We start from the raw sequence: 11,719 nt of genomic DNA on the forward strand, positions 1-11,719 counted from the left end.
CGATTTGCTTCGTAATCCTTTGAAGATTTAATTCGGAGTCTCTCAACGTTTTACAATTGATCTGCGTTGGGATCTCTAGCCGATGAGGAATCCGGCTGACGATTAGCTTCGGAATCCCGCGAAGAATTGCTTCGGAATCATTCGACGATTCGTTTGGAATATATCGACGGTTTGCTTCAGAATTTCTCATAGATTTTGTTTAGCTTAACGATTTTTTTTGGAACCATTCGACGATTTGCTTCGAAATCTTTTGATGATTTGCATCGGAATCCATCAACGATTTGCTTCAACATCCTTGGAGGATTTTCTTCGGGATCGCTGGAGGATTCTTTTCGAAATAACTGAAGGATTAATTCGGAGTCGCTCAACGATTTGCTTCGAAGTCCTTCGACGGATTGCTTCGGAATCCTTCGACGATATGCGTCTTCATCCCTGGAACATTGCTCATGAAATACCTGGAACCATCATATTGGAATTCCTGGAGGGTTTTCGACGAAATCCCTGGAATATTCCTCTTCAAATTCCGGAAATATTCCCGTCAAAATTCCTGAATGGTGAAGGATCCCTGGTACATTCTCGTCGGAATCCTTGAAATTTTTCTGTTGGAATTCCTGAAACATTCCCTCTGAAATCTCTGGTGGATTCCCTTCATGATCCCTGGAGGCTCCCATCGATATTCTTGAAGGATTCATGTCGAAATAAATATCTAGAGATTCTTGTCGGAGTCCCTGGAACATTCCAGTCAGGATCACTAAAGGATTCTCATCAGAATTCTTGGAAGATTCTCGGCGGAATCCATGGAAAGTTGCACTATTTTTTTTTCATTTGAGATAGATAGAATATTTATGAAGTATGCAAATATATCCACTGCTGGGGTGCGGTTGACATAATCTGTTTTTCCTGTCTCAATTTTTTTAATTTTCCCGAATTTTCATGAATTTTGTTTGAAAGACGCGATTTGAGCTAAGTTTTTAACAAAAAAAGGCGCTCTTGCGTGTTGTGCGAATGTGAACGGTATTTATTCCAGTTAAAATAGGCTTTAATTTGGCCGAGTGTCGCCGCGGCGGATGTTGGTTATTGGAAGTTATTGTCATGAAAGGTACGGGTGGGCGAACCTCTAGTGAAAAAATGTTTCTAGTGAGAAGTGATAAAGAAACGAAGGGATCTTCTTTTTATTTTACCGAATGTTGGCAAGATTTTGACGAACGCGAAATTATTACCCAGTGATGGTTGACATGTTTCCGTTTGTTTCCGCTGATGGTCCCCCATGGAAAATTCTAAGGATTGTAGCTGACTCGAAATGTGCCGATAAAATTGGTGAGAAAGTTCCAATTATTTTCTCGTGCATCATCTTGATCAAAGGTTCCCAAAATTTCGAGTTATATGGCATGAATTCGCGTTAGATTGAGTAAATCATAATGAACTGCTTCATACCTTGTGCTCACTGACCCTCATAAATGTTTGATCCTGTTTCTAAGGTTGAAGTTATACTGAAAGGCATTACTCTATTTAAACATTTTGATATGATTTTAGGATAACTTTATGTATAAGTCTTGAACTGAAACTCATGTTCTGTCGAAGAAAGTATCGAATGTGGCACTTCGAAGCCATAAAACAACAAATGATAATTTGTTTTTCGTGACTCATTAACGATCTGCCTACGACCAACGGTATGGGAACCTATGCTCCAGATGCTTATAAACTAAAATATTATTAACAACTAAATACGTACAGGGCATCGTTTGCTGCTATCGCCGCGGATATTGTGGGAGTCCCAGGTATCCGGTTCACGCTTTAGTTGGCAACGGTGGCTCTTCTCGACCTTCTATTCCCTGAGTAGTTAGTGCGAATAAGGGCGTCCTTGTGATGTTTTGCTGTACCTGTTATGAACAGCTAGTACATCCCAATCCCCTACACATTCTGAAGACACTTTTCTTGCTTCAGAAGTGAATCCTTTTATATTACTAGCGTTATTAACAAAAAGAGCACCATTACGGAGCATGAGATTTGATCGAATTATTCGCAGTACTGCTTGTCCAACACCCCAGCTGGGTGAGGGATAGAGGATGAAGCACACACACAGTATGCAAATATATCCACTGCCTGACGCTAGTCGAGCGCAATTAAACATAGACTGTGAGTTGTGAATGAGTGTGATGGATCCGCAATTGCTTTAGGTGGTTGGACTGCAGTTGTCACATTACCGCTGATAACTTGATGAGATGTTAAAATGTTCGAGAATTTTCAAATAAGAGGGTCAACTACGAGAAGAAATGTAAAGGGGCTATAGCCCCCCCTAGGCATCGGAGGTAGTTACGCCAATGAATATAAGTTATTTGGAATAATTTCCGGAGGAATTCCCGGAGGAATTCCTGGAAGAATTCCCGGTGGAATTCCTGGAAGAATTCCCGGAGGAATTCCTGGAAGAATTCCAGGAGGAATTTTCGAAGTAATTCCCGGAGGAATTTTCGAAGGAATTCCTGGAGGAATTCCCGAAGGAAGTTCCTGCGGGACTTCCTCCAGGAATCCCTACGGAAATTTTTCAAGAAATCTCTTCCGAATTCTTCTTCTTCTTCTTCTTATTGGCATTACATCCCCACACTGGGACAGAGCCGCCTCGCAGCTTAGTGTTCATTAAGCACTTCCACAGTTATTAACTGCGAGGTTTCTAAGCCAAGTTACCATTTTTGCATTCGTATATCATGAGGCTAACACGATGATACTTTTATGCCCAGGGAAGTCGAGACAATTTCCAATCCGAAAATTGCCTAGACCGGCACCGGGAATCGAACCCAGCCACCCTCAGCATGGTCTTGCTTTGTAGCCGCGCGTTTTACCACACGGCTAAGGAGGGCCCCACAATTACTCCATTACTCCGGGAATTACTCCAGGAATTCCTTTAGAGATCTCTTTGAGAATTCCTCCAAAAGTCTCTCCGGGGATTACTGCAGAAATCTCTAAGGGAATTCCTCCAGGAATCTCTTCATAAATTCCTCCAAGAATTTCGCATGGAATTACTTTGGTAATTTCTCCAGGGAATGCTCCGTGATTTGCTTCAGGATTCTTCCAGGAAAGTCCTCCAGGATTCCCTCCGGAAGTTCTGTCGGGAATTACACCGGGAATTCCTCCAGGAATCTTTTCGAGAATTCCTACAAAAATCCTTTCGGGAAATACCTCTGGAATCCCTACGAGAATTCCTCCATTCCTCATAAATTCCTGTAGAAGATTTATTTATAACACTTAGCATTTATTAGTCTACTATCATGTTTTGTGAACATATAAATCACTAACGGTGTACTCGGACTACGGTTTTTTCGCCCTCGGATGGCATTTCAGAATCTTCATTCTCGATCGCTTTCTTGGTGCTCAACACGTAACGGTTCAAACCGACATCCAGCTCATTTGCCCAAACAGAAATTAATTTCCTATTCAGTTTTCCGCGAGTGGCAATGGCCGCCAGCTTGCCTGCGCGTTAGTCTCTGATTTGACGTTTCTGAAGGTCAACTGCACCCACCATTCGAGAATTTTGATCAATGTGGTATATAAGACGACTTGAATTTACTGCACAATGGTCGACAATGGTCGAATCTAGCAAGACAAAAATGTTTGCGCCAAAACTATTAGTTTTCGATATATAGTGTCTTTGGGAAAAAAAATTCATATTTTTTGACAATTTTTTTCCATGTAGTGAAATTAGGGTGGTACCTATATTTCAAAAGTTCATAATATCAACTTTTTAATTTTTCGGTAAAGACTTGTGCAATGTTCCACAAAGTTATAGAGCAATTAATTTTGAGCAACTTTGCCGAAGAAACCATTTTTCTATCACTGAGGTTTTTCAATAAATACGGTCCCTAAAAATCGGTATTCTTCATAAATTTTGTTCCGAGCACTTTTAGGGCTTTTGAAGACGCACATTTTGGTTAAAAAACCATGAATCTATCTCTTATAACAAACAAGTTATTCGAATTTTGTATGAAAAACATGTTTTTTTTCATATGCGTATATTTCAAAATGGAGCAAACCGATTTCCAATCTATTGGTTCTATTCGAAAGCTCGCACTTTTCTGCGTTTATGGTGGGAAAACTGAGAAAGCGTTTTTTGTTAAAGGCGTTTTATTTCATTTTAAAAAACAAAAGTTTTTAATCGAAAAACGGCTATAACTTGATAAATAAACGAGATAGGTCCATGGGTCTTCAACAAAAAGATGAGTCTTTAGAAGTTCTAAATGTGGTCCATACAAAGTATCAAAAATCAATACATAAAAATATATTTTAAAAAAACGGTTTTCGTAAGGAAATAAACATTAAATCGATCAAAGTAGGCTGAACTAGATAGCGCATTTTCTCGGTTCACCGGTTCATTCATACTGAATGTTTACATACGCGTTGAGGCTGCCATATCTTTTGTGTGCCATGCTCAACATCAAACAGAAAATCAGGCTACTATGCATATTGTTGGTAGTGGCCTAGTTTTCTGTTTGATATGTAGCGTTATAAGTACGTCACTTTTGAAGTATAGTCTTTGTTACAAGCCTACCTTGTTTTGATTATTTTTTTTTTCGGTATCGCCAGTGGTAGAAAGCGAAGATAACCAGTGGTTAGCTACTGAAATGTTTTTATTACTATTAGGTTAAAAGCAAATCTTCATCAGGTGGGAAAATCTCAGTGGTTGCATTAAAGTTCGAAATGTTATGGAAGAGATCAAAGTTGTAAAAAGGGGTGGGTAGGGGTTGAAAATTGCCTTTTTCGGCATTATGTAATTTGTAAATGAATTTACTGTACCGCTCACAAAAAAAAACAACTCTTCCGCTCATTTTTTGTCGCAACGGAAAATACGCGCCAGATAGTCGCCTAAGAAAATCATACCTCCACATAAAAAAGCTACTTCAATATTTTTAAAATTTGGCCGCCACGTTGTGCATCCTGGCGGTGAATGCTTGGATAGCACGTGCTATTTGTACTGCGGAGAAATTTTTCACATCTATGAGAGCTTTGGAAAATTATCACAAAAGTTGTAATTTTGTTGCAAGGCACAAGTACGTAAAAAAAATCATACTCTCTGTCGACCAGCCTACTTTGATCGATCTAACGTTTATTTCCTTACGAAAACCGTTTTTTAAATATATTTTTATGTATTGATTTTTGAGGGATACTTTGTATGGACCACATTTAGAGCTTCTAAAGACACATCTTTTTGTTGAAGACCCATAGACCTATCTCGTTATAGCCGTTTTTCGATAAAAAAACATATTTTTTTCAAAATGAAATAAAACGCTTTAAACAAAAAACGCTCTCTCAGTTTTCGCACCATAAACGCAGAAAATGCGAGCTGAATAGAACCAATAGATTGAAAATCGGTTTGCTCCATTTTGAAATATACGCATATGAAAAAAGCATGTTTTTCATACAAAAACTCGAATAACTTTTTAACAAAAATGTGCGTCTTCAAAAAGTGCTCGGAACAAAATGTATGCGAGAAATGATTGTATAAAAAGTTATGTGAAGAATACCGATTTTAGGGGACCGCCCAAACGTATTTATTGAAAAAGCTCATAACTGTGAACCATAAGTAATAGAAAAATGGTTTCTTCGGCAAAGTTGCTCAAAATTAATTGCTCTACAACTTTGTGGAACATTGCACAAGTCAAAAATTAAAAAGTTGATATTATGAACTTATGAAATATAGGTACCACCCTAATTTCACTACATGGAAGAAAGTTGTCAAAAAATATGAATTTTTTTTTCCCAACGACACTATATATCGAAAACTAATAGTTTTGGCGCAAACATTTTTGTCTTGCTAGATTTGACTCTGGGACCATTGTGCACTGAATCAGCACCTTCTTATATGCAACATTGGTCAAAATTCTCGGAGCGGTGGGTGCAGTTGACCTCCAGAAACGTCAAATCAGAGACTGACCCGCAGGCAATCTGGCGGCCATTACCGCTCGTGGAAAACTGGATAGAGTTTCAGATCCTGAATTTTGTACATCTCAACACGACCAGTAGACTACCGTAATCTGGAAGAAAAGTGACCTATACGCCATTTTCCAAAAATGGTGTTAACGAGTACTACTCATCGAGCTCTTTAACAGAAAAATGGCAAACATGCATGTTGTAAAATGGCTGTTACGTCACTTTTCCAGATTACGGCAGTAGACACTAGGTGGTACTGCAACTTAGATGCCACGGAGGAGAAGAAATAGTAAATATTATCCGGTCAATCACTGGTATTTCTTGGCTGTTGGCTGTCTTGGCTGCAAAATTGTTTCAGCAATTATACGTTCTCCTTCGAAGACGTTCCGTACGCCTATAGCCTTCGTGGGGTTTTCGAATCCATAATATTTTTCCACGACGATCTCGAAGAACATGCAGACATCAACTTAAATGAAAGTTTAAATCACTTAAAACAAATATTTTATTATATTTTACGCTATTAAATTCACCTGATGCGGACCGAAATAAATAACTTTCTGTGCGACGAGTGCTGTATTGTTTTTGTTTTATATAATTTGACGTTTCTATTCGTACATTAGCGTGTGTGTAATCCGTGTAATCAATCATTAACCCGGCCGGGATAACCCGGCGCAATGTGAACTAGCAAAAATCCCAGCATAAAAATAAGAATAGGCCTTAATACTTATCCAATGGCGTGCATAGGAAAGCTTTCAATAAATAACTGAGGAATTGCTAATAAGAATACGAAAGTCGAAAAGCAGGCCGAGCTACAGTTGGAATGTTGAGCCAATGAAGAAGAAGAAGAAGACACCGTGCAGTGGTACATAATTTATTATCCGAATGAATCTAGTCGGAAGTGGGCTTTGCTGCCAGGTCATCAGCATCATGCAAACAAACTTGAACCGTTTGTTTGAGAAACTGCATATGTAACATTTTTGGCCAAATAAGATTTTTATATATTCTGAATCCTCGTCCAAAAATACGTATTCTGGAAAAAAATACGAAAAAAAATTTTGTTCGGGAGTGTAGGAAAAATTTCGTTTGTTTGAGAAACTACATCTGTCCACGTACTTTGAAGCGCAATTGTGGCGTACTGCTTTTATTTTTTGCACTGAAAGTGCCCCAGGGTGTTGAGTTTTGCCAAAAACTATTGATCTGTATCGAAGAAATCAAAAGATTCGGTGCAAGTTTGTTCAAAAACAGTTTTTTGTTGTTTTCTCGAAATAATGTAAAATGGACTTATGCAGTTTCTCAAACAAATGATTCACTTGGACTAAATACACAATTCATACAGAGTTATCAAAGATTAATGAGCTAGACTTGGTGGCGCAGATCAGCACTGGGTGCCACTATAGTTGTCTCTTTTACTCACCCGTTTATATTATGCAACGCAAATAGCGACGTCACTAATTGCGTTGCATAAGACCAACGGCAGAGTAAAAGAGATAACTAGTGACACGCAGCGCTGATCTGCGCCACCTTAGTAAAGTCTAGCTCCTTGATCAAAGATACCCCCATTTACGGTAAATATACACTTTTTCATATAAGTTCAAAAGCTTGAACTTCGTAATGCAATTAAGCGACTACTTTTGTTCTGTGCAAGATATCTTGCACGCAATTGCGCGCTAAGCTTGTTTACAAGCATGGTGCCATTAACACATCTCCGAGGTTTATGAATGGGACTTTCCTGCGCTCTCTTCATTCTCTTTTTTTAAAACTGGCGCATGCGTTCATGCTTTTATTTTGAATTCCATCTTCGCATTATGCACGTGTACCACAGGCAAACATCCACAACGCACGATTGAGCATTTATCGATGACTGTCACGAAACAATTGAGAAAAACTATGGCACACCACTAAACAAATGGAGATGAGGTGGTAATCATGAATGTTTGAACTATTTGTAAAATTAGTGTTCGTTTGAATACAGAACTATGTCTGTCAGTCTGTGATCAATGCCTTTCTAGAGTTAAAGTAAATCCCATGCTGCCGACGCGCCGGCCGGTTATTTAGCCACACCGAGGCGTTTAGTCATCCACTGTAGGTGATTGCAAACGAACGTGTCAGTTCGGGAAAGCCGCGTTCTTCTGTTGAGTAAAAAATTTCACAACAATTTCAGTGACTATTTTACACCAAAAAAGTAACAAAAATGCGTGATTTGAGCTGTGATATTAGATTTCCATACAACTGGAATCGCGAATTCTACTGCGGAGAACGGCTACAACTGTCGGTTGAGTTTCGGTGCACCAAGACGGTTGAAATCAGAGGTAAGACTCGAAATCGTTGATGGCAAGTTGGCATGTAATATTGCGAAATTGATATGCTTATAGGGGTCGAATTGTGTGTTCACTGCCAGAATGCTGGACACGAACCGGCCGATGAGTACGGAAGGTACATTTATGATCAGGACGAAACGGACAACGATAGCAAACAAGGTAGCACCGGTGTGTCCGAATTTAAAACCAATATAGATCTTCTTGGTAATAACGGTAACGAAATTGTTAGTGAGTTTTATAATGGGATATTGATTCAGTTTGAATTCTCAGCAGATCACCCGGTCAGATTTCTCAGAGGTACTCAAATATTTAACGTGAACTGCCGGCTTCCTGACAAGATTAGCGACCAATGCTGTAACGAGGAGGAACAGCTTAGTTTAACTGTAAGTGTAAGGATTAGGAAAATAGCTAAAACTGAACAACATGCTTCAGTAAAGTTGATGCATGTTATAGGGAAAAGGCAGACCAGTTTCACATGGCCTGGTAATTATGGAAATATCTGTAGTTACTCTAATGTAGCAGTAGATATTAACTCTTTCTATGTATCCAACGTTGATGAAGCAAATAATCGTGACAGCTATGAAGATGAAGAATATTTAGAAAATGTGCTTGAAGGTTGGCTAGGGTGCATTCCAATGCAAGGAGAACCTTTAGATGAAGATTGCTTATCATCAGAAGATATAGGTTGAGAAATGTAAATAACCAAACATTAGGGTTCAAATTACAGTAAAGGACAGCCATTAGAAGTGATGAATCTGTGATAGATTTATTGACGTTTAGTCAATTAGCACAAACTCAAAGTTGCATCAGCTATCTTAAAATTATGCTTCCAAAAAACCAGCAGCCTGAAGAAATACCAATATAGGAAATTAGATCTTTGCAATAAAACCTGAAATCTTGGAAAGGTTTAACTGTAATAGAAATTTGGCAGAAGGTTTGCAAGAATGAGCATTTCAGCAATGCCGTTGTTATTTTGCTTATCTTTTGCCAGGAACGTTTTATCGTTGACTACATTGGCCAAGGCCTATTTGGCTTGCTATCAAAAAAAAATAAATACCCGAATCTCCTGCGAGTAGGGTATATCTTGTCAGCCAAATGACATACAAAGTAAAAGTTCAGAAATATGGTTTAGGAATCTCATAACTGTAGTAACATTCATTCATTTCATTTTCATTTATTTAGTTAACATCTAAACAGATAACACTGAATCAACAATTTGACGCCACAATGCACGGTTCGAGGCCGCATCTCTCCATCCTCGGATACGCCCCACGCTCGCCAAGTCGTTCTGCACCTGGTCTGCCCATCTCGCTCGCTGCGCTCCACGCCGTCGCGTACCTGCCGGATCGGAAGCGAACACCATCTTTGCAGGGCTGCTGTCCGGCATTCTTGCAACATGTCCTGCCCATCGTACCCTTCCGGCTTTAGCTACCTTCTGGATACTGGGTTCGCCGTAGAGTTGGGCGAGCTCATGGTTCATTCTTCGCCGCCACACACCGTCTTCTTGCACACCGCCAAAGATGGTCCTAAGCACCCGTCTCTCGAATATTCTGAGTGCTTGCAAGTCCTCCTCGAGCATTGTCCATGTTTCATGTCCGTAGAGGACTACCGGTCTTATTAACGTCTTGTACATGACACATTTGGTGCGGTGGCGAATCTTTTTCGACCGCAGTTTCTTCTGGAGCCCGTAGTAGGCCCGACTTCCACAGATGATGCGCCTTCGTATTTCACGACTAACGTTGTTGTCAGCCGTTAGCAAGGATCCGAGGTAGACGAATTCCTCGACCACCTCGAAGGTATCCCCGTCTATCGTAACACTGCTTCCCAGGCGGGCCCTGTCGCGCTCGGTTCCGCCCACAAGCATGTACTTTGTCTTTGACGTATTCACCACCAGTCCAACTTTTGTTGCTTCACGTTTCAGGCGGGTGTACAGTTCTGCCACCTTTGCAAATGTTCGGCCGACAATGTCCATGTCATCCGCGAAACAAATAAATTGACTGGATCTGTTGAAAATCGTACCGGCTGTTACACCCGGTTCTCCGCATAACACCTTCTAGCGCAATGTTGAACAACAGGAACGAAAGTCCATCACCTTGTCTTAGTCCCCGGCGCGATTCGAAAGAACTGGAGTGTTCGCCTGAAATCTTCACACAGTTTTGCACACCATCCACCGTTGCTTTGATCAGTCTGGCAAGCTTCCCAGGGAAGCTATTCTCGTCCATAATTTTCCATAGCTCTACGCGGTCTATACTGTCGTATGCCGCCTTGAAATCAACGAACAGATGGTGCGTTGGGACCTGGTATTCACGGCATTTCTGAAGGATTTGCTGTACAGTAAAGATCTGGTCCGTTGTCGAGCGGGCATCAACGAAGCCGGCTTGATAACTTCCCACGAACTCGTTCACTAATGGTGACAGACGACGGAAGATGATCTGGGATATCACTTTGTAGGCGGCATTAAGGATGGTGATCGCTCGAAAGTTCTCACACTCCAGTTTGTCGCCTTTCTTGTAGATGGGGCATATAACCCCTTCCTTCCACTCCTCCGGTAGCTGTTCGGTTTCCCAGATTCTGACTATCAGTTTGTGCAGGCAAGTGGCCAGCTTTTCCGGGCCCATCTTGATGAGCTCAGCTTCAATACCATCCTTACCAGCTGTTTTATTGGTCTTTAGCTGTTTAATGGCATCCTTAACTTCCCTCAAGGTGGGGGCTGGTTGGCTTCCATCGTCCGCTGAACTGACGTAGTCATCTCCTCCGCTGCCTTGACTTTCACTGCCTGTACTCTCAGCGCCATTCAGATGTTCCTCGTAGTGCTGCTTCCACCTTTCGATCACCACACGTTCGTCCGTCAAGATGCTCCCATCCTTATCCCGGCACATTTCGGCTCGCGGCACGAAGCCTTTGCGGGATGCGTTGAGCTTCTGATAGAACTTGCGTGTATCTTGAGAACGGCACAGCTGTTCCATCTCCTCGCACTCCGCTTCTTCCAGGCGGCGTTTCTTCTCCTGAAAAAGGCGGGTCTGTTGTCTCCGCTTCCGTCTATAACGTTCCACGTTCTGCCGGTACCTTTGCTGCAGCGCGACCGCCCGCGCTGCGTCCTTCTCCTCCAGAATCTGTCTGCACTCTTCGTCGAACCAATCGTTCCGTCGACTTCTACCCATATACCCGACGTTGTTCTCCGCTGCGTCGTTAATGGCTGCTTTAACTGTACTCCAGCAGTCCTCAAGAGGGGCCCCATCGAGCTCACCCTCTTCCGGCAACGCTGCCTCGAGATGCTGCGCGTATGCAGTGGCGACATCAGGTTGCTTCAGTCGCTCTAGGTCGTACCGCGGCGGTCGTCGGTACCGAACATTGTTGATGACGGATAGTTTTGGGCGCAGTTTAACTATCACCAGATAGTGGTCAGAGTCGATGTTAGCGCCACGATATGTCCTGACGTCGATAATGTCGGAGAAGTGCCGTCCATCAATCAGAACGTGGTC

General features: G+C 41.4%; 1 protein-coding gene across 2 annotated transcripts; it reads left to right on the forward strand.

Annotated features, from left to right (window-relative positions):
• The first annotated feature begins 8,010 nt into the window (after positions 1 to 8,010).
• Positions 8,011 to 10,023, forward strand: LOC134221527 (uncharacterized). 2 transcript variants are annotated; one of them, XM_062700718.1, is made up of 3 exons: positions 8,011 to 8,228; positions 8,292 to 8,450; positions 8,508 to 10,023. In XM_062700718.1, exons 1-3 carry the CDS (start codon positions 8,111 to 8,113, stop codon positions 8,924 to 8,926), a joined length of 696 nt encoding a protein of 231 aa, XP_062556702.1. In that variant the 5' UTR covers positions 8,011 to 8,110; the 3' UTR covers positions 8,927 to 10,023. The 2 variants fall into 2 exon arrangements, with proteins under 2 accessions (XP_062556702.1, XP_062556703.1); XM_062700719.1 differs by having other exon boundaries at positions 8,511 to 10,023.
• The last annotated feature ends 1,696 nt before the right edge of the window (positions 10,024 to 11,719 follow it).

Source organism: Armigeres subalbatus, chromosome 3 (assembly GCF_024139115.2).
Source record: "Armigeres subalbatus isolate Guangzhou_Male chromosome 3, GZ_Asu_2, whole genome shotgun sequence".
Taxonomy (NCBI): Eukaryota; Metazoa; Arthropoda; class Insecta; order Diptera; family Culicidae; genus Armigeres; species Armigeres subalbatus.